Below are 27181 nucleotides of genomic sequence, written 5' to 3'. Positions count from 1 at the left end.
TTGCTCTCAAAAAATGAAAATATATACTCACGTAGACTTGTGGATGTATTATATTTGTTCTACTTATTGGGCTTCCAAGCTGGGAGAAAAATAAACAGGAAAGTTAAAGTTGTTCAACTTTTAAGATATTGCACTTAGTTGTAATACAGAACATTACTATAGAAGAATAAACTAAATACTTTCATCACTTTGTGTTTCTGATCTTCAATACAGCTTGGATAACATGTCAGAACTGTATCAGCAACACCTGTTTGTAATAGTGCTTTAAAAAGAAATGAAGCTGAAGGAAGAAGGTTGGGGGGGGGGGGGGGGGGGGGGGGAAGCTACAGAAGATGTGCCTGAAGAACGATTCTCATTAATTTGCATCCTCCTCCTTCAAGAATCAAGTTAGAGAGAGAGGTGATGCTTTTTATGCTTCAATATGAAAATATCAGAAACAGTTCGAGACTACTGGCTCTTGTTGGTGGTATCATGAAACTAAATTCTAATCCTGTTTTATACCAAAAAGATCTCAACTTCAATTTCTCCAGTGCTCAATAATTTTCAGTAGCTAGTTTCAAAACTTAACTAGTTTAGAAATCCACAAGATCATTTTTATCATTGAGTCTCAACTACCAACTGTCAGCCTGCTGATTATTACAACTGCATTCTTCCTTCATGACAAGTATATTTTGTCTAAGCAGCCACATACTTCAACAATCTCTAGGCTTACAGGAAATAGCCAGCGTTGTTTATTTTAAGTAAATTAAACACATAAAAAGCATTCCTGCAACTGAAGAAATAAAAATAGCTGCTGAAATGCTGTGCTGATTTAAAGCCCAATCTCCATGAGTCCATGACACTGTCACTAATATATTAGTTCTGTCATTGGAAGCTCTGACCGCTAAGTACGGACTAACTGCTGACTACTCTGTGTTTTCATTATGCATAAAATTGCCAGTTAGGAACCCAGCATCTCCAAACTCTCCCAATCCAAGCTAACTGGAAAGAGGACAATCTCATACAGCAGCTGCTTTAAGATCAGAATCTTGGAGATCTCAATTTACATATTCTATTAAAACTAACACTCAAAATCAGAACTTACAGTAGAAGAGGATGAGTTCTTATCTGGTGCAGCGTATCGGAAAAACGTTCCAACTTTGTCTACAGATACTGGACTGACTTCTTCCCAGCCATTTACTCTCACTTGCAACTGATGAATTCTTAGATCATGTGTGTTCCTACCAGGTTAGATCAAGTTAAATTACTATTAAGCATTATTATACAGTGTAAATGCCAAACAGTTCAAACCAAGAACATCCTCTGCATTCTGAAAAAAGAAAATCACTGAAGCATTAAAAAAAAAAAAAAAAAAAGAATAAAAGTAGTCTCAAGAGTTTTTCCATTTCATGGATAAAGACAGACCTGCTTTTACATCTGTTCAATTGTTCCACTTTCCCTAATGAACATACAGAAGTACAACTATGTCATATAAGCAAAAATAAAAGCATGCTACATGTTTGTTAACAAGTTCTTCTAGTTCTTAACACTGATAATACTTATGCTCAACAACCAACACTCCCCCTCACCCCCCAAGTCCTTTAGAATAAAGGACATATGACTTGTAATTGAGGACCCTAAGTCCTTCTAAAAGCTTATAATGATCCAACTCACATCTAGGAATGGCTGCCACCAATAGCAATACATGCTGCTTACTAGACAACTGATAATTTCACTCCATACACGAGTTTAAATATTTAAAAACAAAACTTAACAAGAGATTTTAAAAAATGTCCACTTTTTAACATCTGCTAGTGTGCTCACAACTATGCTCCTATGAGTTCCATATATGAGCGTGTCAAAACACATCTGACAGCCTGGTCCATTCACCTGTGTCTGAGTTTCCCTCTGGCTTCAAATTCAAATGGAATCTCTTCCCCAGTGATAACTTCTTGCCATTCACTCACATTATGGGCATCATCCAGTAATGTCCCGTTTTCCTCAGGAACAACACCTGGACTCCCACTGTGAGACAGTGCAGCCCTGTGAAGAGAATAACATCATTTTACAGACTGACAAAATGCCTACTTCAAGTAACAAGTGCTTTTTAGTCTGCCTCAGTTTATAGAAGTCCTGCACATATACATCAGGAATGTATCTGACTGGTTTTCAAATTCTGTTGGGCCTCTTGGAAAAAAAACAACCCACACACAAACTTTTTTTAGTATTAAAACTATCTCACTGTCAAAGAAAAGGCTCTTATCTAAGAAAGACTAGGAGTTGTCTATGTTTCTCTGCAAGAAAACAAAAGCACTGAAAACAACCAGGATTGGCTGACACGTTAGAGAAGCCAGACAAATATTGTCAAAGGGAACCCACAACAGCTTCTTACCGGGTAGGTGTTGTAGTTAGGGTAGCAAACCACAAAGTGCATCCAGTATGATTTCTTAGAGCAAATGGGACAAATGGCTGCCTCCGTTTTGGAGTCTTCATTTCAGCTATAAAAGAGAACAAAGATTTGTCTAAGTGCTTATGAGAGAAGCATTCATCAGATGCTAATGTAGGATGACACACAATGGCTGGAGAACCACAACGTGCACTAAATTAAAACAGATTGAAAAAACAGGATAGCAGATTACTTAAAAAGTTTAAAATATTTAGTAACTACTACAGAAATGGCACAAAGCAAACAGCAAGTCTTCCCCTACATCAACCCCACCCGGAACTGAGCTTAAGCTACATGTTCTTTTGTTTCTTCCTATCAAGTCTTGCAAAATACTATGCCTCCAGTTTATAACTAACATGCAGAAAACCTAAGTAAAAACCCAATCATAATCAGTAACTTTTCACGTACATCCTAATGCTCATAAATTATTAAACACTTAATCACTTACAATTAAGATTTATGATCTATTTAACGTAACTAATACAGCATTATCCGGTACCCCCTTTAAATGGGACTTTTATCCACAAAGACTGAACAAGTAGAAATACTTTCCCATACAGGATAAAGCCTACTAAAGCAAAGTATAAAAAATAATTTGAATGCAACCAAAGGTAACCTGGATTTGTTAAAATGCTGGGACAGCAAAACCGCAGAACAAGAAACTTCACCTACCATGTTTGACTTTTTTCAAGTATGCATTACTAACAAGCACACAAGTGTTACTCTCATCTTCCATACTGCAGTACATCTGTGAAAATACTTACCACATTTGGACAGAAACCCCCCCCCCTGTCAAAATCCAGTAACTTAAAAAAGGAAGATAAATGACTGCTACCTAAATACATACATCATTCTGTACGAGAGAAGTAGAAAGAAGGTGCACACAATAAATCAGCTGCTAAAGAAAAGGTAAGACAGAAATGAAATCTATTCCACAAAATTTATCTGCAGTCACTCCAAAGGCTGACTGCTATCAAGCTCAAGTACTTCATGTTCCAAGACCCATTCATTCCACCGCAAAGTGCCCAACTAAGAATCATTTAAGCACAGGTTTACAGAGGCAAGAAGGGGTAATGCAGGGTAGGTAGGTATGTTTTAGAAGGACTTACTGATGATCGCATACAACTTTCTTCCAAATCAATGACAACAAATTCCTATATACCTTACATTGTCAGTGGAAACTTAAATCTGATCTCTCTAAAGCTTACAGAGAAAGTTCTGTCCAATTAAATGGCAAGACGATTAAATTCTTGAAAATAAAACCCGTGACTTTTGCCAACTGCAAATAAAACAGTCTTTTCAGTGTTGAGCTTGACTTTATACAATTTTTTGGCTAGTCCAGGTTCTACAAAATTACAGAACAGAAGCCAAATGAACTTTTACTCTGGCACTTAATCAATTGCCAATTTATTTTTTGAGACTTTAAAAAAGACTTTTGGGGCCTGATTTTTAAAAGAACACATACTGTAAAAGTTGCATTTCGAGTCTACTGCCTGAAAATGAAGACTACCATTACAAGGAGGTTTTTTTTGCAATTCATTAAGTAATTTAGTTGCAACACCCACTAAAAGCCAAGCAATAAATATTCAGAGGTTTTGTTGTTTGTTTTTTTTTCCACAAAAAAACCCATCTTGAAAACTACCTCAGAAAAATAAATCCTTCTATAATTTTCTGGTTTTTGGGGTTTTTTTTTTGAACATCTATGAACTGTCTGCAACCACTCAGAGAAAATGTCTCTAAGGGACTTCTGAACAGGCCACAGATGTAGATTTATCGAAAGCCTTCTGTCCTCCCATTCAGCAACTCTTCTACAGGGGCAACATATTTATCAAGTGTGCTGTTTTGTCTTCCATAAGATAAAAAATTTTTAAAAAATCTTAAACTGGATGGTTTTGCCCAAACACTGTACTGTCAAATATAAAACAAATTAACAAGGTGTTTATTAGGAATGCCTTATTTCCTAAGTCTTACTGAAAACAGATTGTTCCTTCTGAAGGCGTCTTAAGGTTTTCAGTAGCTAAATATACATGCTGAATCAAGTGTTAAGTATGTATATTGAACATACTGTGGATATTTTTAGAATATAAAATAAAATACTGTGATTTTATTACACTATTTTTAATCACACTCTACTGTCTCTCTAGAAAAGGGACGTTGAATAGTCAACAATTCATATAACCTTCCTCAAAAAGACAAGTCCTCCTACTTAGGATTAGTTATTAGTTCTACTTCTCCCTTCTTTCCTGAAGGGCCCAGAGACGAACATAAGACAGGATACTAAGTTAAGCAGCCTAAGAGGAAAGTAGCTGTTATGTTGTTTGGTTTTGGGGTTTTTGTTTGATTGGTTTCTTTAAATATAGAGGCCAATCTACCAGCAAGTCACATATACAACACAGTATTTATTGTACAAGAGCTTTCCAAAGAAGAAAAAAACCTTTTTGTCTCTCTCTGCTATACAGTACCTCTAGCATAGATTTGATGCTCTAGGTTAGTCAAACTGGCTGTACTCCTAGTTCTAAGGTAGACAAGAGGAAGGCCTGGCAGACAGGAAAGACAAAGTTAGCAGGTAAGAAAAAACACACAAATACAGGTAGACTCTTCCCCATCATGCATCAGGGAAGATACAGACAGTTGGCACCATGCAATCAGTGTATGAGTCTCTACCCATTTTTAACACTGGGAGAAAAGCAGCTGAAAAGACCTGCCACATATAGAGAATTGTTTCACAAATGTAACAGCATTTTTTCCAGAAACCCAGCCATGTGGGTCTTTGAGGGTACAGAATGAAAAAGATCACCTCGGAACTGCACACACCCTAAATCTTTGACAGGATATTCACTCATTAACCGAGAAAGCGTGACAAAAAAAGGAAGCAGAACTAGCAGTGCGAAGTTCTCACTCAAAACTAAGCAGCCAGAAAGGTTTTTGTTTTTAAAGAATTGAACACAATTGAACAGAAAACAGCATTTTTGTCTTTTTTTGCCAAATATCTCTAACAATTCATTGTATGCTACGAAGACCAAATACTTATGTTTGTAATACATTAGACAGATGACTCTTTATGTCAGGACCGGTTCAAATAAAGTGTGATTAATGAGTATCATACTCTGCCCAAAACATGGTGGATCCACCGAAGAACCCATCCAGTCTTCTGAACTGATTACATTCACTTCTTTGTCTTGTTTACAGTAATCTTCCATCCATGACTGTTTGGTACATGTGTATTGCTCTAGAGGAACGTAAGCACAGACAGTAAATGTCTCCAAGGTGGCAGTAAACTAAGTAATTGAAAAGTATGTTAAATTCATAACACTAAAGTTATTCCACTTTAATGGCAAAAGTTTTACTTCACTGCTTTTTCTATGAGCCACTTACAGAAGACAAACAACAGCTCATGAAATCACAGCAGCGTCTCCAAAACCAAATATTTTTATATTCTTAAGTTTTTTTGGTGGTTTTTTTTGTTTGTTTGGTTGGGGTTTTTTTAACTTTCAGTGGAATTCCATGTTCTTAAGATACTCCTGTGGCAATGTAAGAGCTCTCCCTGAGGAGGCAATCAACCTTAAATATTTTCATGTTAGAAGCAGTTTCTAATGTATTTTTTTTCTTTTTAAGAGGTACATGCACATTCCTGCATAAATATCAAGACACCAATGGAGTCCTCTAGCACAGTATAAATCATAAACTAGCCTTACTACTTGTAATCACTAGTATTAAAAGCATGATGGGAACTCTTAGGAATCATCGATTTGCTGCTTTTCCTCCCACCCTGGTTCCCTCTTTCTACCAACCCCACAGGCCTTGCAGGAGAAAGGAACACATATTCAAGGAACAAGGAAGGCTCTCCTGTTACATTTGCAAGCTCAGCCATTTACAGTTTTTTACTATGACCACCAAATTATTCAGATTTGCATACAGAATAAGCAACAATATTTCTGGGAAATGCACACAATCATAGTCTCACAACACAGAAGCTTACATGAAGTTTGAGTTAATGATGAACAAACTATTTTGACTTCCTGGAGTGGGAATTGACAGCTCAGGTTTTCAGAGACTGCAGAACTGAAATGAGTAGCTCCCCACTACACCTGTCAATGTACTGAAAAATGACGAGCTGATCAAAATATTTTTAAGTACTGTAAAGTATGGAAAGCTTTAGATAAAAGCCTGTTTCTGATTAAAAATAAATTTCAAATAACATATGAATTTTATAGAACTCACATGACCAGAGAAAGAATTCCTACTAACGTCTAAAATATGTAGCTCGTGTCTTTACACTTTCACAATATCTGATAAAATACAGGCTGCCTAAATGCACACCTGTGTACAATATCACGTGAAGTGCGTAGGGACTTGTGCCAAATCTCCCTCCCTCCATCTACGGGACACCAGCAGGACTCAATTAGAAATGTCTGTCATCTTCAGTCCACTGAAAATTAGACTGTATAGTGATGCTCTCAGGGAATATTCCTACATACCTATGAAGACAGAGGTAATGTTTATATCCAAACGGTGTTTAGCCTTTACTTCCAGCTTCAGTCGGGAAGGGTGGAGGCGGCTCGAAGCTTGTTGTTGCCAAGAAACTGAACACGGCCACGGCTCAATAAACGGCTCCCAGCCTGAGAACAAACAGAAAACGTCACATGTATTACACATGAAGGCCACATTGGAATTCTGTTTACATACCTAAGTATTTAATAATGCAGCTTTAATAATGAGATCCTTTACTTTCAATCTGCATTCAAGATGAACTTGTAAGCCTACAGATTTAATTTTCTAGCTAATACAAAGTTGCTCCAGCTCCTCCATTTGAACCAGTGCATACTGTATGTAGGGTCTTGCAGAAATATCTTAATTCCAAAGGAAGCATTAGAAGGCAATTACATCTTCATATTGAAGTTAGCTGGAACTAAGTCCTCTGAAATAGTTTTGAAAATGATTTTCACACAATTATACATAAGTTGGTCTACTATTCAGTATCACAAAAGACAAAGGTCTAAAAGCTATTTAAGAAAAATGCCCTACATATTTTTAAAAACAAAACCTACCTTGTTATTGACAGATAATTCCTAAGATTGTTGCCACCAATTTTATAACAGAAAAATTAGTTTCTCAACTCAGAGAAAACACACAACTAGATTATTTCTTTTGTCAGTGTCTGACCTATACTGAGGCATAACTTCTTTTTTATATCTAAAATATAAATTAGGATGGTTGTCTTATGTTAATCTATTGTCTTCAGCCTAATCGCCTACCCTCATGTGCTTTTCCTTTCTGAAATAAGTAACAAACTGAATGCATCAAAACAATTAAATACTAAAAAAGAGAAGTGAATACAGAGACAGCTAGTTAAGTAACTGTCATGTTCTTGGATAACTTTTTAATGCCATTATATCTGAAAACTTCAGTGCAGCTTTCATATGAGCAATCTCTCTACTTTCCACATCCCTCCATCTGATACCAAGTTAGGATATCTTATCTAGGATCACATGTTCTCACACACACACACACACGCTCACAAAAGTCAACCTTTCACATTCCCTTATATGCATTTCACACTGGGTGAATTTCAGACTACTGTAATAGGCAAGACTGTTTTCCTAAACTTAAATAAAGAAACCAACAAACCCTCAGTATTTCACCTGAAAGCTCACGATTGTAATAGTCTCCAGAGAGGGTAAAATGAGCGTAGCCTTCAGGGTTGGCTCTCAAATGTTGGAGAAAATTCAAACCTGCAAAAAAAAGTGAATGTTATATTAATGCAAAACAACCGAGTTTCCTGGTTTCGTGAACTATTAAGTAAGCAATGGAAGATTTTGTCTTGTCTTTTAAATTGAAATGGTACAAAAAGGCTATCATAATACTCTTCAAATAACATTTATAGACAACCATGCTTTACAACATGGAGCCTCCCTAGGGTTCTGCTCAGGACGGATTCCATTTGTTATGTGATGTATAAAGGGGAAACCAGAATCTTAACCCTACAAAGACTGTAATCTTAAAAACAAAACATAAAACAAACAAACAAAAACTAAGAAACTAAAAAAAACCACAATAAAACCCCTAAACCAAAACCACACACAACCACCACCACCACCAAAACAGTATCAGTTGAAATTTCACAAGTCCTAAGAAACTAAAGCATGGTGCTGAGCATACACAGTAACTGACAATAATTTTATGCAACTCACTCAACAAAGCAAGATACTCACGTGAAAAGGTTAACTCAGCAAGGGGAACATCACAGTCCATGCAGTCATCAATAAAGCAAATGCATATACTTTCTGCTTTTACTTCCACTCCAGAGATGAACTGAAAAGGCACAATCCCTTGGCTATCTCGACCAGAAGAGGTCAGGGAAATGGATTTCAAAGGCTCAGCATTCTTAAATAACCAACTTGCTGCTTTTTTCAAGTCACCTTAGATAAAACCAAACAACCAATCAATCGTCATCTACTTTCTCAATTAAATGTACTTATTTAAAAAACATATGGAAGCAAACTAATTCCCTCTCTCAAGTGTAGCAAGACATCAACAGTACCTTGAATGTGTTCTGTTTACTAACATAAGAAGATCATACGTACACCAGTATTTTCTAACAATAAGGAATGGGTTTTGAAGTTTGCAAATCAAGTGGGAACATAATATAAATCTATATTAATACTATGAAAGACTGTAAATAAGGTGGGAAACATGACAGTGCTAAAGAAAAAGAATCACTTGTGTTAAAGCTTCATCTTCTTTTCATGTATTGTATGTAGAACTGGGTGAAACACATGATTCAAAAAGGGAGAGATGAAAACATATGCTCTGAAGAGAAAGAGATGGATAGTAGCAAGAAATAGGTATACCGTAAAAGAAAAGAACCCTACCACCCAAACCCCCAAACAAAAATACACTCAAACGCCCCACATATGACATGCCAAAAAGCAAGAAACATCTTTGGGGGGTGGGTTCTACACAGTAGTAGAACAGAAAAATGAGAATGCTTAAGATTATATGCCAACACACAGCCAAAGTAATGAAGAGAAGGAAATAATGCCTGTGCATCAGCTACCTTACAGTCTGAAAGTTTTTACTTAATTGCAAGTTAGGTAAAATGAACAATCTGCAAGGCCAACTAAGAATATTTGAGGTTACCTTGGCAGATCAAAAGAGCTTTACGACAATCTTCCATACTGAATCCCAACTCCTGGAGGCGAGCCAGCTGTACCTCTGTAATTGAACAGTTAACCAGTCATAAATCCTTGACAGTTATCTGCTTGTTCTCGTTTCTAAAACTGATACATCTGTATGAAAAATGGGGTTTTGTTTGTTTAAGATTGCAACTGTAGAAAAAGCATATGATTCAGCACTGCTTTTACCAAAAAAACCCCAAAAACCAAACCCCCAACCCATAATATTTACATTCTGGAATATACAGGCTACTTCTACTCTCCTATGGGAAGCCGATGTACTCCACAAATTTCAGCTGGGACTAAATTTTTTGTAAACCAACCCTTCATTCAGAACACAATTATTTATTTACTTTGAACTCCCCACATGACTCTCAAGTGCAGTAGCAGAGAAGAAAGCCTTTTTCACTAGTGTGTATTTCCTCATTATTGTCAGGCAGTGGTTCCAACCACACACAATTTTTAGTTTGTAAAAAAGCAATGTCACCAAAAACAAAAGATTGCTAGACATGAAGAGATAACTAGTAATTATGATGGTTTCCATATCTACTATCAGTTTAACGAATTTGAAGAGGTGGCCCCTCTCCCCCTTTAAAAGTTTGCTACCTAAGCAGTACTCCATCATGATGATTTACAATGACAAGCAATGCTAAATAAAACTTACTATGAAACAATGCATTGTCATACTACAAGCAGAAAAAAACAAACAAAAAAATTTTTTTATATAGTATCATCAGTATAATGCTGTCATCAGATAATTCAAAGCAACAAAGGGTTTTACATGATGAAGATATCAACATCTTTTGTGTTAAGTATATAGTCCAGCTTCACACTGCAGGAACCTCCTTTAGATATAAAACATGGCTTCACTCCAACAGTTAAAAACGTACCAAGAACAGGATCCAACACACGTTTGGATATATCTCTGTTTTCATGTGTCAAGGAGGAAGTCTCATTCACCAGTGCTAAACTGGAAGGATTAGCAGTATTTTCAGCAATCGATACAGTTGAGTCAGGCATAGCTGCACTAGTCTGTTGAGGAATTGACTTTGCAATTGCCAAGAACAGTTGAACATCATTGTAGGACAGTCTGATATCCAGTGCTTGCAACTGAATCTAAATGAAAAATTAATAAATAACATTTAGTTACCCTTTTCTACATATTTTTCTTGTATACTTTGGATATTAACAAAGCTTTTCCCAAAGGAAGACAAAATTTAGTATTAAAATCTAATGACCACAGTTTTTTCAAGCTCCAGTAATAAAATTACCAAACTTATTATTATTTACTAACAATCAAAAGCATTAAAAGCAAGGGGGGGTGTGGGGGGGAGTAGTTTTCCTTCAGTATAATGGTAAAAAGAAGTCTCTACATAGATTTCCCCTCTACTATACACTAACAAGGAGATACAGAAAATAAACCTTTTTCTTGCAGGTATCAGTAATCATCTAACATGTCTACCTTATCAGGCCACTTTTTTCCCCACTATTAATCTCTACAACATATCCCAGAAAACACTCCTTCATTATCACTATGAGCATTTTCTGCATGCTTGTTTCTTTGCCTCTTCCACTTCAGGAAAAAATTCATCTTATTCTTTTCTTATGTATTTGAAAGTATTCTATTGAATCCTTGGGCATAAAAAAATCTGTGCTAGATCATGATCTAGTATTCTCTATTGCATACAGTTTTATTCATGCATTTAATATTACCTCTAGAATAGGAGGAAAATCCTCACTATTGAAAGCATCCAACAGTCCAGAACCACTTGGGTAGGAAGCATTCCCAACAAGTTCCATCTGAATTTGTACTGGATCAATAATAGACAGGGCAGTCTCTTGCTCATTTCCTAACCGGCATGAAAAAACCTAAAAATTACAAATGGTTTTAAAAAATTAGAAACCAAGAGAACAGGCCTGACAAGAGCTTCGAAATCAAAGACTGACTCTATCACAAAACATGAACTATAGCCATGAACTAACTGTTTTCTACAGACAATTCCTCTGTAAACTTTAAGACAACAGAAATTCCAAAAATCTTTCCAGACAATTTATTCCAGTGTCCAGGTATGCTGTAAGTTCAGGAAAAGAGATTCTGATATGCAACCAAATATTCCCTTTACTGCTAAGCTTAACTCCACTACTCCTCCTATCACACATACAGGAAACACTTTGTTCTTTGGTCTAGAATAACCATTTAGGATTTACCACACCTCTGCACAGCCTCTTCTGAGCACGTTCTTTTAAACTCTCCCAATATATTATGTAACCCTCAATTCTGAGTGTTCTTGCTCTCTTATCAATTGTTCAGAGCTTCTTCAGCTCTGTTTCCTCGAGACTGGCCACAGCACTCCAGCTCTGCTAAATAGGATGCAAGGATCACTTTGCATACTCAAAATTCCTACTTGCATAAGATCCCTACTTGCATATTCCAATGGCATAATACTGCTTGTTCAACTCAGAAGTCAGTTATGATTACAGCTTGCAGGCCTTTGCTGACTACGTCAGCTTCTGTCTACCCAGTCACTCCTCAGCTTTCAATTAATTTGGCAGTTTATGGCTGGACACTAGATTAGTAACTAGCGATATTTTGAGATTATAGTCAAGTGTTTCAATGTCTTAACAGAAACAATATAAAAACATTCTTAAAACTGCTGTAGAATGAGAGCATTTGATGAGGAACTAACAAACTTCAAAAATGATCTGTGGACTACTCCTCTTGTATATATATTTATAGTAAAGCATCTTCACAAGCTCCTCTAATTTTAGATATTTTACAAAAGCAAATTTATTTCTTCTTACCTCAATGCCAAACAAACTACCAGAGAAAGGACGATCTAACAGCTTGGGCTTGTAAGTGAGAACAGTAGTCCCCTTCAAAATAATTGCATTGGTATCGAAACAAGACATGTCTTCAACAACCACAAATTCAGTTCCTTAACAAAACAAAATGACAATAATAAATAGGGTAATTGGAAATACCATTAAGGTATTTTAAGCATTTGTAGCAGGTTTCTTGATTTTCCGTCCTTTAACGGACCTGTTTTTCCACTAGCACATGGCTTTTAATCAGAAAAGCTCCTAAAAAAGCACTAGAGAAGAATACATTTACCTGTCACATTAACCTTAACTTCCAGTTGTTTTTCTGTAGACACACGTAGCGATGAACGTTTTGTAACTACTCCACTTTTCACTGTTTTTGGAACTACAGTTGTTTCACTGCTGTAAGTTCGCTGCCGGCAAGAAAGGTGATTTTCCCGCTTTTTGGTATCTCCAGGAGTATATAAAAAGTCATGAACAAGTAACAACCAGTCAAATATTAAAAATACACGAAGATTGTTCAGAACAACTGTGAAACTGGAGGAATCCTTAGTAGACCTTTTAAGAAGAGAGAAGCATATGTATGAACTTTACATCTTCCATATATTTAAAATGATGCAGAAAACTATCAGTATCTAGCAAGTAAGAACTATATGGAACTTTATAGGGACACACTTAGTTTACAGAGCGTCTGGCCTTTAAAATACATAAACAGATTGAAATTCATCAAGTTGCTGTACCCACAGAAACCCAACAGATCTTAACTGCATGAATTCTACACTGTAAATATACAAAAGATTAACTGAAAAACTATGTAACAAGAAATTAACTTACAAAAGCTCCTTTATTACATTTACATCACCAATATTAATTTGCAAAGTCTCATATTTTAAAAGTGATCTTTTTATTATTATTTTACATCTGTTCAGTATCAAACATAACGTACTGCGTGTGAAACGGACCTGGCTCCATCTCCTTCTAAAAGATTAGACGTACAATGTGTTTCCTCTCACACTCTGACAGCATTTTGCAGCACAGGAAGCTTCTTTGTCATTGAGAAAAAATGCTAGCCTTACTGAACTTTTAGCATCACAGTTTGAATATCTGGCTAGGAGGGATAGAAGTGTTTGGCTTCATGATCTGGAATACCAATTATATTTGGTCATGCTAACTGGAAAATAATCTAAGTGCTTAAATAGCATGAAACAATTTTATAACCAACACATTCTGAACTATAAAATCTCTGAAGAACTGTAATTCCTTTGTGAGAAGTAGCCTGCCTGCATCGCTTCCAATAGTAAAAGCCTTTAACCCTCCCTGGCTCTCCAGGATATTTCCAAAAGGCACGAGCCAGTATAACACTATCATTGAGCTCTGCAAAAGCTTACATCTAGTGCCAAGGATGCTCTCACCAGTAAAAACGTAACACATGCTTATGTGGCTAAAATTTAAAAGCACAACAGTTGGGAAGAAAATTCCTGAAACTACCGCTCATAAACCAGATCAGGCTATACTGTGCAAACTAGCCTCCAATCCAGGCAGATACTGGATCACAGTTACACAAAAACCATTTGTTTGGCGGTTGTTTTTTTGGGTTGGTTTTTTGGGGGGGGAGGGGGGTTGTTTTCGGTTTTGGTTTTTTTTTTTTTTTTTTTTTGTAAATCCCATGGCATTTTAGTTTTATTCAAATCAAAATCATGGTATCTTTCTGAACACAAACTTATTAAGTACTTAAAACCATCATGCATTATCCAAATCTTTACCACAAATTTCTCTCAATTGCCTAAAGTTAGTTTGGTTGGTTTTTACAAACAAATGTCTTCAAGACTTTCTATTACACTAAAACAGTCCACAGATTTTTTTCTACATTACTCCTGCAAATGCTTCAGAAGGTATCATAGTTATAAAAGAGTTAGAAAGCTGAGTTTGGTCAGTGAGCCTGATCAAAAGTGAAAGCACATCTCTAGTCATCTTCTCACTTCACCCTCTTTTTTGTTAGTTAACATCCCTCAACAAAACACCATGCTGATACAGGTAAATATTGACATTATACTTTATATACCTATTTTCAGTATTAAATTAGAACAAACCAAATACCCACTGTGATGCCTTTAAGCATTCCAAGAGATTTGGATAAGGAAAACCAAACAGGGTAGGATAGAATACAGAAGGGAATGTAGAGATTGTTTTTTGAAAGAGGTGCCATTTCTGTATTTATTTGATTCTTTCAGAAAGACAAGTGTGACACCTACTGGAAAACAGCTTTTGCGCAATGTATTAAAAATTCTACCACACGGTTTTATGCAAACATACAAGTGATAGGCCAACTTTATCAAGCTTTAAGCACTACTGATTTTAATAGGTCAGAACTTTATCCGATTCATTACACATTCACACCTAAATTTTATTGCAATGAAGGGGAAAACAAAAAAAAAATAATCCAACAACCTTCAGTTAATTAATGACTGCAGATTTCAATCTACCAAGTACCACTGACCACCCCAAAAATGTTTTCAGATTTAAATACAAAGCCAGAAAGTTTATCTACTTTAATAACAGCTGTATTAAAAACAAGACAATCCTGATCGAGTATGTCATTATTAAAAACAAACAAATAAATCCCTGAATTACCAACCTGAAGTGCAATTCAATCTGGATTGCTCCTGGACTACTAGTATTCTTTGATGACTGAAAGATGCAATTAAACACATTTGGCATGCCTGCAGTAGACTTCTGTCCAGCATAGCGTGTGTCAAATGCCATCATTGAATGAGAAACCAAATTTACAGACTTTGTTCCATTTGAAGAGCTTTCAAAGAGCAACTTGGATTTCTTGAAATCAAACCTACGAGAATAAAAAGCAAACCAATGCATTTAAGAGTCTTGTAGCTCATTTATTTCTACAAGTCACTTTCATTTACATATTTTCTAAACCAACTATAATCACATCTCGCGTAACAGAGATAGAAAGTAGATCTATGTAATATTTTCCACTGATACAGAACCTTCTGGATTAAAAAAAACCAACAAAACCAACATAGCAAAAATTGTTTTTTTTAGGATTACCTCTCAACATTTCCATAATTAGAATACCATTTGTCTTGGGCAAGACAACTGGTTACCGTACTATGATTTCAAGGACAACTTGAAAGACACAGATGGTATCTTTTGAACAGTGTCATTCCCTTTCATCTTTCAGATCAGCTGAAACTCTCAATTTGGACTCTAAATAAGAAATTCTATTTCACTGCATTATTAAACCATAATTTCATGTATTATGTTAATTCCTGTCCTATAATCTCTCAAATGAGCATAGTATTTAGGATAAGGTATTCAGTAACAAGAGAAAACTCATACCTGGCTAAAGAGCTGCATCCATCTTTTCCTTTTGGATCCACCAGTTCCAGACTCACATTCACCATGTCAATGAGGAATGACATAGAAGTATACACTTCTCCACTCAAAACTGTCTGAAAGTGGAAAACACCAACATTCTTTTTAAGAGCATCTGTTTAACTTTCATTTCCTGAATTAAATTTTGTTATTTCAGACAAATGCAAACAGCTGTAGTGTCTTTCTCCTTCAAAGAGTTCCATTAACCACTGCTCGGGAAAAATTACATTTCACAACAGTGCAGCCTTCAACTTGAAAAATGTCTATTAATCCATTTTCACACTACTGTTCTATAGCTTCTTTGTTCTTAAACAAAACGTTGACATCATCACCCCACCCCCCCAAACAGCCAACAATTCTTTCAAACTGTTTCAGGTACCTTCAGGTATCTATTATTAAATCAGACTTTTTTTTTTTTTTTTTTTTTAAAGTTTTAGGTGAAAAGCCTGACATGAAGAGCATACTTATATTAGGAGAACTTCACCCATTCTTTCCTCTCTTAAAAAGAATCCTAGATGCTTCCTAGCAATTTTCCCCCCTACTGTGGTCACGTATTTGCTTAAGTACAGATTACAGTCATGTGCTCAGAAGCCCCACAAGATCAAGAGGAAACATGTTGTTCAACAACTTCCCTTCCCAGTAATAAGGATAAATATTGATTATTTCCAGGTGCTGCCCACACTCTTCCTGAAAGGGTAGTATTTGACAATAGCCAAATAGGTGATACTTGAGAACCTGCTCAAAAAAAAAAAAAAAAATGCTCAGCTCTGCTGTAAAGCTTTTATTACTGAAGTTGTTCTTTTAGATTTGTAGGACAAAAAGAGGGCTTTTAACACAAAGTAATACACATTCCACAATCTCATAAGTCTTTAGGAATGCCATAGACACCATGGGAAAGGAATCATCACCCTGCACATGATTACACGATAACCTTCAAGTCCCTCCAAAAAGCTCCATTCAAATGTAAATATCTTAAGCTTATTAATGTACCAATAAATATACTGCAATAGCAGCTCAGCATAAATACTTCAGGAAAAAAAAAAGAACAGTTTTCATGGATTTGTTAACTTTTTCGCCACATATATATTTCAGCAGATGTAAAACGAACTAACAAATACAAGCAATGATGGCTGTCTCTTGCATTGTCTCTTCTAAAGATTAGAATCTCAGAAACATGAAGCAATCATACATAAGAGCAAGCCACACCTGAAAGAGCAACAGTATTGCCAAGACAAACCTGAATTCACAGGAGTATCTACAGACAAAAAGGTTCCTTGACTGTTTGTCTACCTAAATTTTCTTTTCTTTTTTTTTTTTTTTTTTTTAAATCTACCAGTCCACCTGGTAAACTACAAGAAAATAACAGATAATTAGCCTAATCAGCAAAACCCCCAGATATTTCAAGACAGAATTTCAACTGCATGTACTTCCTCTTACATGAATTCTTGGATCCTGCAAATCGTAAGGCCGCATGAACTCTTCTATAGGCTCCCCAAGGTTGTTCTCCAGCAGTCCACGTATCAGTTTATACTTATACAAATCCAGAGAGCAATGGACTGATGACAGATTGCCATGTATTGATATGTCTGCAACTGCATGACTTAGCTCTCTACAACAAAGGAAAAAACCTCAGTGTTTCAAGGCACTATAACACAGCAGACAATACTTTTAAGATACAATAAAAGGCATCTAAAACACTGGTTTTAGGCTGACAGCATGAAGTGATCCTGTTCAGATAAACTCACTTGTCCAAGTTTCTCTCTACTTGTAACTTCAGTCTGAAAGGTTCTGTTAACAGGCTTCCTCCTGTCTGCCTCACAAAGTAGGATGGAAAGCTCAAGTCCGCACCAGTATCTTCCACAGCCTTTGAATACTCTCTCTGATGCCTTTCTGCAGCAAATATGTCCATGTCCTGCAGATCAACCACAATGCAGTCTAAGAGGCAGATGTGATCTTCTGCAAGTGCACAGGAGATAACACATTTAGAAAGAAAAAAAAGAATCTATACAAAACTAGTGCAACTTACTTTAGAAAGGAATTTAGTTTCTCCTGGAAGTTATTCTGATTCTTTTTTTTTTTTTTTATTTACACTTATCAGTATCTGTAACTACCAAATGCCAAGCTCATTAACAGGTATATGTAAACTCTTAGTTATGAGTCCAACTATACTCCTTATACGTCTGCAATACGCATCTCAAAAAATGCCCAAATTGCAGAATTGCAGAAACTGAACTACAATTCCTTAATCCTCTCAGCTGCAAAAATCTACCTTGAAACTAATAAATAATTTCTTTTTAAAACTACGATCTTTAGACCAAGATCCTTAGTTTTTCAGTGTCACGTAAGATAGAAGCAAAATTGCACTGCATTATTTTACAAAGGAAAAGAAGAGCTATATGGGGTTTCTACTGTTTATCACATACCTGGGCTGTCAGGGTTTGGTACAACAGGTAGCTTTGATTGTTGCCCTTGTTGCTTACTCAATGTATTCAGCACAGGCTCACTCTTCAGCCTAGAAATGTTTGTTCCTGATGATTTTTTCATGAATAATCCTTCCATCACTACTTTTGATTCATCAGCACTTGTTGTTTTCTTCATGCTATGTTTCGGGGTTCCCAAAGGAGATGAAAATTGAACTGAATCCTGCTAATGAAAGTAATTGTGTAATTAACAATAGATTTTTAATTTAAATTCTAAGGAACCAATACACCAAGTTTCAAGCTGCAGCAAATTCCTGTCAAAAAACTAAGTATTTTATTTGAATGCCAGTACCTTTTACTGTAGAAAGACAGCTAAACTTTTTTCCTATACCCTTAACAGCAGATTAAAACATTTTCTTTTTTAAAAAGTTTATTTCAGCAACATTTTCAAAAAAGCTGTGAAATCTTTTCAAAGAGAAATTAATTCAAAACCAGTGGGTTTTGCATAAAACCAAAAAAAACCCCATGTAAATAAAATTAATACAAAATAGAGGGTTAAGATTGTCAAGATATCAAGCATTTCTGTAGAATAAAGTTTGTTAAATATTTAAAGCTGTTTTTCAGAACATCTTCAGATGATGAAAACAACATATGCCATTATTTCTGCAAGATCATGTCAGCAACTTCATATTAGAATGTGAACAAACACTTCTATACATGAAGTTACCATTTTACGCACTTAAAATAGTTCAGTCATCATACCGAAACGTGTCCCAAAATTTTTCTGCAGTATCTAAGTTTAAGATAGAATAAATCCCTACCCTTGTTGTTAAAATCCCCACAGATGAAAAAAGAAAAGCTCATTTATATTGATGAGACAATTTTAGACATTTTAGACATTTCCCTACCACCACATATTCAGTGGAAATCTTATGAGCTTTTCCACCTTCATGATGCTGTCTAGTACCAAAAATCTGCAAAGCCGTTCTCTAGTAAAATAGTCACATCAACATTAGGAATTTATTCTCCCAAAAACATATGTCTGGTGGAACAGGTTTACGCACTACCTTTATACTCCAAAGCCAATTTTAGGGTTCATTTAGTCTGTCCTGATTTAAATTTATTAACCTCATGTTTCAATTTTACTCAGCTTCACATGCCCTAGCAAGTAACAACCATCTGTCTTCAGTGATCCACTTGCCACTTGCTCTGGGACCACTCACTTTACCTGTGACTGCAGTATTGTTACTATCATTTCCCACCTTCTTTCTGTATCCAGCTTCTGATGTCAACACACAATCCTTACCCATAAACTTTCCTTTCTGGTTTTAATTATTAATCTTACTTGCCTTACATGTTTTTTAAATAGTATTCATTGGAAAAATTTGTTGCAGCCATGATCAAGGATTTTAAGATTAAAAATTTGAAGACATTAACATTTAACTGTTAAAGACAAGACTGAAAAGTACATGCAAAGAAAAATCATCACTTCATCTATAAATCTATGAATTTATGCAATAAATCCAAATTAACAGCTCCTCAGACATGCAGGAAGAGCACACCACAACAAATTTAATTCAAATTCTTAGAGAATTCAGCAAAGTCTTTAGAACAGAAACACCTTTTTTTAACATGTAAAGGAACTTTTAAAGTGCTAAATTCCATAAGAAAATTTCTTTTTTTTTTTTTTTTAAATGAATGAGGAGCACCTGAACACTACTATAAAGATCTGAAATACCTCAAAAAAACCTGGATCCTTGTACGCATTGCCTTGTAAAATCCGATCCTCAAAAATAAACATAGGACAGAGAAAAAATGAAAACAAAACAAAACAAAAACCCAAACCCCACTTCAAACCCCCAAATTTCTACACTGCTACAGAACACAGTATTTTTAAGTTGAAATAGAATTACTATGCACACATCCTTTCTTTTAACTTCTAACATTAATTTAGGAATCTACCACTTACAAACCTTTCAATATGTCAGTACACTAGAGTACCGAAGACAACTCAATATTACAGTCCAGTATTTCCTTACAGTAAAGACACTAGTAGATATGAAACAGATGGAGGTAAACAGACACACCACAGAACTGCTACAGCAATTTAGTCCACCTAATTTCTGCCCCCTTTGAAATGGCATTAGGGGGTTCCCAGAACAGCTACCTATTTTGTTGCATAGGTTAGATATAGAAAGCCATCCAAGACGGATCTTCCTTACCCCAAATTTTGTGGCTGTATCTCTCAACAGCAACACCAGCTATTATCCCCTGTCCTGCGTCTAGCCTTAGGTACAAGCATTCACTGGAAACCTTTCTTTATGTTTCACCTACTCAAAGCAACTACACACTCTCAGTTTCATTAAGAGCAGAAAAGAAAAAGAAAATACTAAAACCAATCCTGTTGTCCAGTGTGTTCCAGCAAGTCTCAGCCAATACAAATCTCTATTTTCTGCTGCTCACGCTGTTGAAATTTTGTTTGGTGAAGAGTTGAAGAAGCTACCAAGGTTTAGCTGAAAGCCTGTTACTCTCCCATGTTCAGGTGTACACCCAGCTGGGTCCTGCTTCCTAATAAAACCAGTTCTAGTGAATTCCATGGAACCATCTCCCCTGGGCCCTGAAGGTCTCAGAAAGCAAGCCCAGGTGCAGGCACAGAAGGGAGCAGCTGGATACAATCAGCAACAGGCCAGATCCAATTAAGATTACCCAGCACACTGGCATGGACTGTTTCACTACTAGTAGTACAAAGTATATATATAAGTAAAATGTAAGAATCATTTACCATTTTGATACAGCAATAAAATGCACAAGAACTAGCAAACCCACAAGCTGCTAAATTAAGAAGTAATGTTCTTACCTTGTTCTTTAATGAAAAAGTACCCGGCATACCCGCAAACAGAAATCTGTTCTTGACTTTCAGTTTTCCAAGATTAGCCACAATAAGACTATTAGACCTTGAGCTTTCAGGTATAAGAAGAACAGGAGCACCAGCCTCAATATCAAGGAGAACTCGGGAAGCTCGCTGTGCTTTATCTCTGACCTGGGAAGAGCAAAAATTCATTAAAAAAAATTAAAAAAAAAAAAAAATACAGGAAGTGGGTGATTATTTCACACTGATTAGTACTGTATTCAGGAACACTATTCCTTGATTTACAAAATTAAGATGTGATAAAATTTTATACCAAAAAACCCCAAACCAACTTGAACTTTTGTTTTAGGCAGAGAATAAAAGCTAGTTAAAAAAGCACTATGATGCAAACAGCACACACCTGTGCAACAGGTGCAGCAATCAAGAGTGAAGCATACTGTCACCACTGAACTAAGAGGCATAACAGACACTACTCAGCTCACTACTTAAAGAAAAGATTACTTAAGAAAAATTATTTACAAAAAGAAAAAAATATCATTTAGAACAGATGTTTCAAAATCAGATTCAAACTTCCTAACTGATGCACAATGAAGCTTTTTAATATATGCAAGCATTAACTGTCTTTCTTCCAATTATGAGAAGTGACTTTTTAAACAAGACTACTACTATTAACTATATTAATCACTGCCACATTAGGTTTTGTACAAAATAGACTATGACTATCATGATTATTTATATACTCTATCATGCAGAAGTTCAGTATCTGATTTTCTCAGTCTACCAGCCATCATAATTAATCAAAGACATACACCTGAGTAGAACAGAAGGACTTCTCACTTGGTTCTCTTTATTCAGGTATTATAACTACCTGGTGAACTGTGGAGAAAAAGGCAAGATAAAATCTTGAGCCCTTTTTGTCCAGCATCACAATGATAGGAAAACACCTGTATCAGTGCATACTGCAGGACCCAGGTGCCAACATTTTAAGTAATGTGCAAATTCGGTATTCTACACTTTCAAATAGCAGCAGGATGGTCCTAAACAAGGTCTTTTAATTAGAAGATGAGGATGAACCATCTCCACTAACATCAGAACTCTAAAACCTCCCATCATTTCAACTCACTGAGCTGATGTATTAACATAAATTTCATACTGCCTTTCAACTTCCAAAACTAGGATAGGGAAGACAGAAAAAAACCCAAACATACTGTTTGTCCTTCAATTGCTGCTCTTTGCCGCCCCAAGACATCCTGAAGCTGAGTAAAATGTTGGATGAAAGACACCACCTCTGCCTGGAAACGCTGAGTATGCACATACTGAACAGATGCCATTCGTAGAGTGACACGAATATCACACTCCCTCTGTAGCAATGGATCTGGCCTCCCATATCTGTGATAAAGGTTGAAAGTAAAATTTAGCTATCTTAGCTACGTTTTACAAATACTGCTATGCATTTTTTTGCATTCAAAATAACAGTATAGAGGATTTAAATGATGTTCACAGTATATAATTAAAACTATTTCAATTATAGATATGAAAAACTGGTTTTATATTAATTATTTCTAAATTACGTATATTTAAGTGCTTCCTAGTTTTAATTAAGCAAACAGGAAAATTCTACATTTGGAACATACCTCTAATCGCTACATTTAACAGATACACCTTTGGTGATTTTATACATCTGAACAGTGGCTTACAAGGTAAGTACGCTACTCCATGATAATACATAGATTCAACTCTGAATCGATGTGCTGTTACATTTGAAATTAATTCCATAACGTTACTTGGATAATTTCTAATCTGCTTAATTCTGGTGGGTGGAGGAAGTGGTGGAAAACCATGAAAGATCACAGGCTAAGAACTATTACTTTACACAAAGCAGAAGAACTTCAAGAGTACACTACGACAAAAGCAAACCCTTAATTCCAAAATTAAGGAGCAATAGAAAAATCTATTTCATCCATTGAAAACCGATTCCAACTTGTAAAAAACAACTACTATTTTATCTAGGAACAAACTATTACCTAAATACTTTCAAGAACAGCTTTAGAGGGAAATAAAAACCTATTTTTCCTGATAAGCCATGTACACCACAGGACAAAGAAAAGTTAAAAATCCTAAGTTTATGACTGATAATGTTTGAAGTCTCATTTAAGTCACAAGCATCCAAAGCAGAATCATGCAGACCTGACAGCTGTGGGTTTGGTTTTTTGGGGTTTGGGTTTTTTTTGGGGGGGGGAGGGGAGTTAATGGTGCTAGTAGGGAGTAACAAGAAGTTTAAATTCATACTTATAGACTTGGAAAATGAGTGCTTCTTCACCACTTGTAGTAAAACGTTCTCTGTAAAATTCTCCATGAGCTGTAAGATCACTTAAGGACAGACTGCCAATACTTCCTTGCAGGGCTAAATCTCCCTCTGCAAAACAAAAACCAGACAATTAGGATCCTCAAACACAGATAAGTTACTAAAACCCAGAAGTTTCTATTAGTGGGATAAACTCGTTACAAGTAATTAAATAAATCACATTCACTTCAACATTAAACCTCATGTTCAAAGAAAATCATGTCTTTCTGCTACAAAGATTGTATTAACCCAAACATAACTCTGTGCTTTACATACATACATAATGTGTTCACACCAGTTTGATCTATGAAAACTTAGATTTAACTCTTTTTTTCTCTAAAACAGTAATATACACTGTTGTTCTGCTCTGTGAAAGTGAAGTATTAAAATCCTAGCCAATCTCAGCTAAAACGATCAATGGTTTGACAGCTGAGAGGGGTGCAAGTATTTAAAATCAAGCCTGAAAAAGCAGAGGAAGAAACAGTGGGAAAAGAATGTGCATCTTGCCCAGGAAACACACAAAAAAACCCAATGAGCACCAAACTAAAAGCATTTCCAATCACAACTCCACTGCACGCCTCCTTTTATTTTAAACAGCATACAACCTTAGCCCTCCAATCTACTCACCAATCACTTCCAAGTGAGCTGCAAGTTTTGACACGCTGGCTTTAGCAAGCTCACTAGTTGTCTTATTCAGTACTAATGATAAAGAATGGACCTGGTCAAACAAAAAAGGTACAGGTTGGTATTAAACAATATGACTTCACAGCTGGAACATCTTGTTAGTTTTTTTCAAGACAACTGCACTGTAACACATAAACGGCAAACAAGAATTATCTGGTTGGGAGACATTGGAGGGAACCAAACTTTTTACTTTCTTGTTTGGAAAATATTAATGGGTCTCCCAAACAACTTAGAATCATCAAGTCATCAACAAATCCTAGCACTGTTATCTTTGTCCTTGTCTCTTCCAGGACTTGTAATTTTTATGTTAGACTGCAGGACCTCTGGGCAAAGACTATATATATATACACACACACACACGCACATAATTTTTTAAAAAAAATGTATGCTTATACATATATATGTATAGACATATATGTATATATATTTATAAAAGTATATACTTTTTTTTAAATAAACTCCATAGTACCTAGAACAGCACAGTGTCAATTTCAGTATGTCGAGTCTTTAATATTGAAGCAACCTTATCATTTAAGAGATCACAGACATTCAGTCTGTGCCCTGCGTTATCCCAGGGAACTAACAGTCACTGCCCAGAAGACTTACACTTCCCTTAGACTCTCAGGCATAGAGTAGACTGGATGGGGCCGGGGGCTTGGGTGTCAAACTCTGCCCGTGCGAGCTCCATTGGATGAACACAGAGCATTCTACTTCAGCGTCCCTTCAAATGACATACATGCGTCTAAGCAGGGTCACAGAGCAAGGGAGCCAATAATTTTGCAAATGTTTTGCTTTTCTGTGACTTCTGCACTTTTTTTTTAAACTACATCTATGCATGCTTTAAATCTACTGTTTCTGAATTTATGCACATTCTCCACTAGAATATAAAACATTTGATTTAAATGTCACCTTAAGTTTCTATAAACCAGACGTTTTACGACAGACAATCCAATTACTATTTTGCATCTCAAGTATACCTTCAGATCCAGCTTAGTGTTTACGGGCTCTTGGGCTTGAGAAGCTGACAAGGTATTTATTTCTGATTTGATTGTCTGCTGAGTATCTTCAGGTTGCAGCTTCATAGCATGGTTATCAGCAGTGGATCCAATCCCAAAGAAATCCAGTATCACTACCCAAGTTTGCAAAGTTATTAAGACATCTAGACAATTAAAATCAACATCTACACTACGGTTAATTTTGTTATAGTGAGAAGAAAATTCAGGATGTTTCCTATCCACTAGAAATATATTGATATGAACTAATGAATCATCAAAGTTACTTTTTCCACAGGGCAACTTGGATCTGTCTGCTGTTGGAGAAGGAGGTGGAGTCAGAGGATACTCAGAATCAGCATCTTCTTTTTGCTTCTTACGGGAGGCACAAACTGGTCTTTGGTATAGCTGAAAGACATTAGGTGCTTCTTCCATATGGGAAGGTAGGGAACGCGGCATATCTGGATATTCTACATTGGATACCGAGGGACAAGACTGTGAAAGATATTCCTTATGTGCTAAACTGGATGGCTTGGGTGCTCCACGGGACACCATGAGATTCTTATACATAGAGTCTGGGTTTTTTTCCAGAAGATCTTCCATTAGCAGAGAACGCAAGGCAATCTGAATAGACAAAGTCTGAGGATGATCTTTAGCAAATTCAACATCAAAATCCTGAAACTTAAGGCTGACAAGGCCTTGTGCACCAAGTGTAAGATCACCACTTAACTGAACTTGGAGCTCTGAGATATGAAAGTTTGCTTGTATCTGAGTAAAAGATTTTGTTTCCCTCATAGCTAATGACTTGTTTGGAACAGAATTAAAACTAGAATGGCTGAATAAGCCATTTTCCTTCCGTTCACTTGAGAATTCTGTGCCTGTACTATGAAGTGATGCTGAAGGAGAACTATGGCAAGTTGAAGATACAGAAGTGGTTGGAAATTTGTTCAAGTCTTCACTGTAAATTAAATTATCCAGAGTCTGAAGGACTTGTTCATACACATGTTTTGCTAACACCACCTACAATGTAAAAAAAAAAAAAACAAACAATCCTCATGTTAGAGCTCTCTATATTAATAAGATCAGTACATACATTTTAAATCTCACAAGTGGAAAGTGTGGAATTTCAAACCAGACAAATTTTAAGTTTGCCCACAAATAAAAAAATAATCCAGAACAAGGTACAATGCAAAGCTGAAGCAAAACAATTCTTCTGTATTAGCTCTGTAAGATGACACAATCTGGAAACAGACAGGATAGGATCCTAGAACAGGATACCTTGTATTCCTAGGCAAAAAGCATCCACAGAGTTAGTTAAAAATAATTCACCATACAAACTAGCCTTAATTTACCATGCTGAGATTATACAGTAATATATGGAAAAAACTTTCTACTTGGCCATCACTGCTTGTCTCCTTAGCTTTAGAAGTTTCAGTTTCCTCTACTTAAAATCTCTGCGACTACAGAGATTTTTTTCAAGATAATGGCATTTTAATTCTTAGGTTCTACTAGAACTGCAAATAAACATATTTGGACAGTGGCACCTTTATTTTTCCTTCTGTGACAGGTGTTCAGGGTAAGTAAGAGTTAAACTAATTCATAAAGATGTCTAAAATGCCCCAAAACAAGGTTAAATTTTGGTCATTATTATTATTATGACTTAAGACTGTCTCTTCTAACCACATGCATAAGGATCCAATTTCTAAACTATCAACATTTTAAACCTGAAGACGTTTGCCTGAAAAATACTTATATTCTATGCAGGGAAATACTTCCAGACTGGTAGTGGAAATACTACATTACTATACCTGAAGAGGGTTCACAAATTTCCCTTCAATCTTCATAATGCTTGATATTCCAAAGTCTTCATTACTCAGAGGAAAAGTTAAATCCAAATCCCTCTCTAGTGGTATCTTTTCCAATTTAAACTGGATGGTGGTGTTATTCAGAATGTGGAAAGCTGTTAACAAAGTGAAATTAGAACAACATTATAATAAGTAAACTCGTTATCCTATAAAGACTGTACAGCAGAGATAACATAGTAGCTATTTAACTTGCT

At 35.9% G+C, this 27181-nt stretch overlaps 1 protein-coding gene across 11 annotated transcripts in view; it reads right to left on the bottom strand.

Annotated features, from left to right (window-relative positions):
* The window catches only part of VPS13D (vacuolar protein sorting 13 homolog D), a 110788-nt gene that overhangs the window by 63345 nt on the left and 20262 nt on the right, over nt 1-27181 (bottom strand). For 7 of the 11 annotated variants that reach the window (XR_005932736.1, XM_030019211.2, XM_030019213.2 and 4 more), the window contains 25 exons: nt 26931-27082; nt 25108-26142; nt 24074-24164; nt 23392-23518; nt 22311-22491; nt 21091-21273; nt 18237-18459; nt 17559-17769; nt 17251-17422; nt 15778-15890; nt 15056-15265; nt 12713-12978; nt 12403-12536; nt 11314-11469; nt 10491-10716; nt 9566-9640; nt 8638-8844; nt 8068-8157; nt 6904-7044; nt 5532-5654; nt 4888-4962; nt 2372-2477; nt 1870-2022; nt 1085-1220; nt 32-79 (listed from right to left, as the gene is read on the bottom strand). Coding sequence is in view for 10 of the 11 variants with exons in the window: in XM_030019211.2 (XP_029875071.1) it covers nt 32-79; nt 1085-1220; nt 1870-2022; nt 2372-2477; nt 4888-4962; nt 5532-5654; nt 6904-7044; nt 8068-8157; nt 8638-8844; nt 9566-9640; nt 10491-10716; nt 11314-11469; nt 12403-12536; nt 12713-12978; nt 15056-15265; nt 15778-15890; nt 17251-17422; nt 17559-17769; nt 18237-18459; nt 21091-21273; nt 22311-22491; nt 23392-23518; nt 24074-24164; nt 25108-26142; nt 26931-27082 (4634 nt within the window). In the remaining variant the exon portion in view is untranslated. The remainder of the gene's footprint in view (nt 1-31; nt 80-1084; nt 1221-1869; nt 2023-2371; nt 2478-4887; nt 4963-5531; nt 5655-6903; nt 7045-8067; nt 8158-8637; nt 8845-9565; nt 9641-10490; nt 10717-11313; nt 11470-12402; nt 12537-12712; nt 12979-15055; nt 15266-15777; nt 15891-17250; nt 17423-17558; nt 17770-18236; nt 18460-21090; nt 21274-22310; nt 22492-23391; nt 23519-24073; nt 24165-25107; nt 26143-26930; nt 27083-27181) is intronic. The other 4 variants (XM_041124596.1, XM_030019217.2, XM_030019212.2 and 1 more) reach the window with 3 other exon arrangements.

Source organism: Aquila chrysaetos, chromosome 6 (genome assembly GCF_900496995.4).
Source record: "Aquila chrysaetos chrysaetos chromosome 6, bAquChr1.4, whole genome shotgun sequence".
Lineage (NCBI taxonomy): Eukaryota > Metazoa > Chordata > Aves > Accipitriformes > Accipitridae > Aquila > Aquila chrysaetos.
This window is presented reverse-complemented; position numbering and strand designations above follow the sequence as displayed.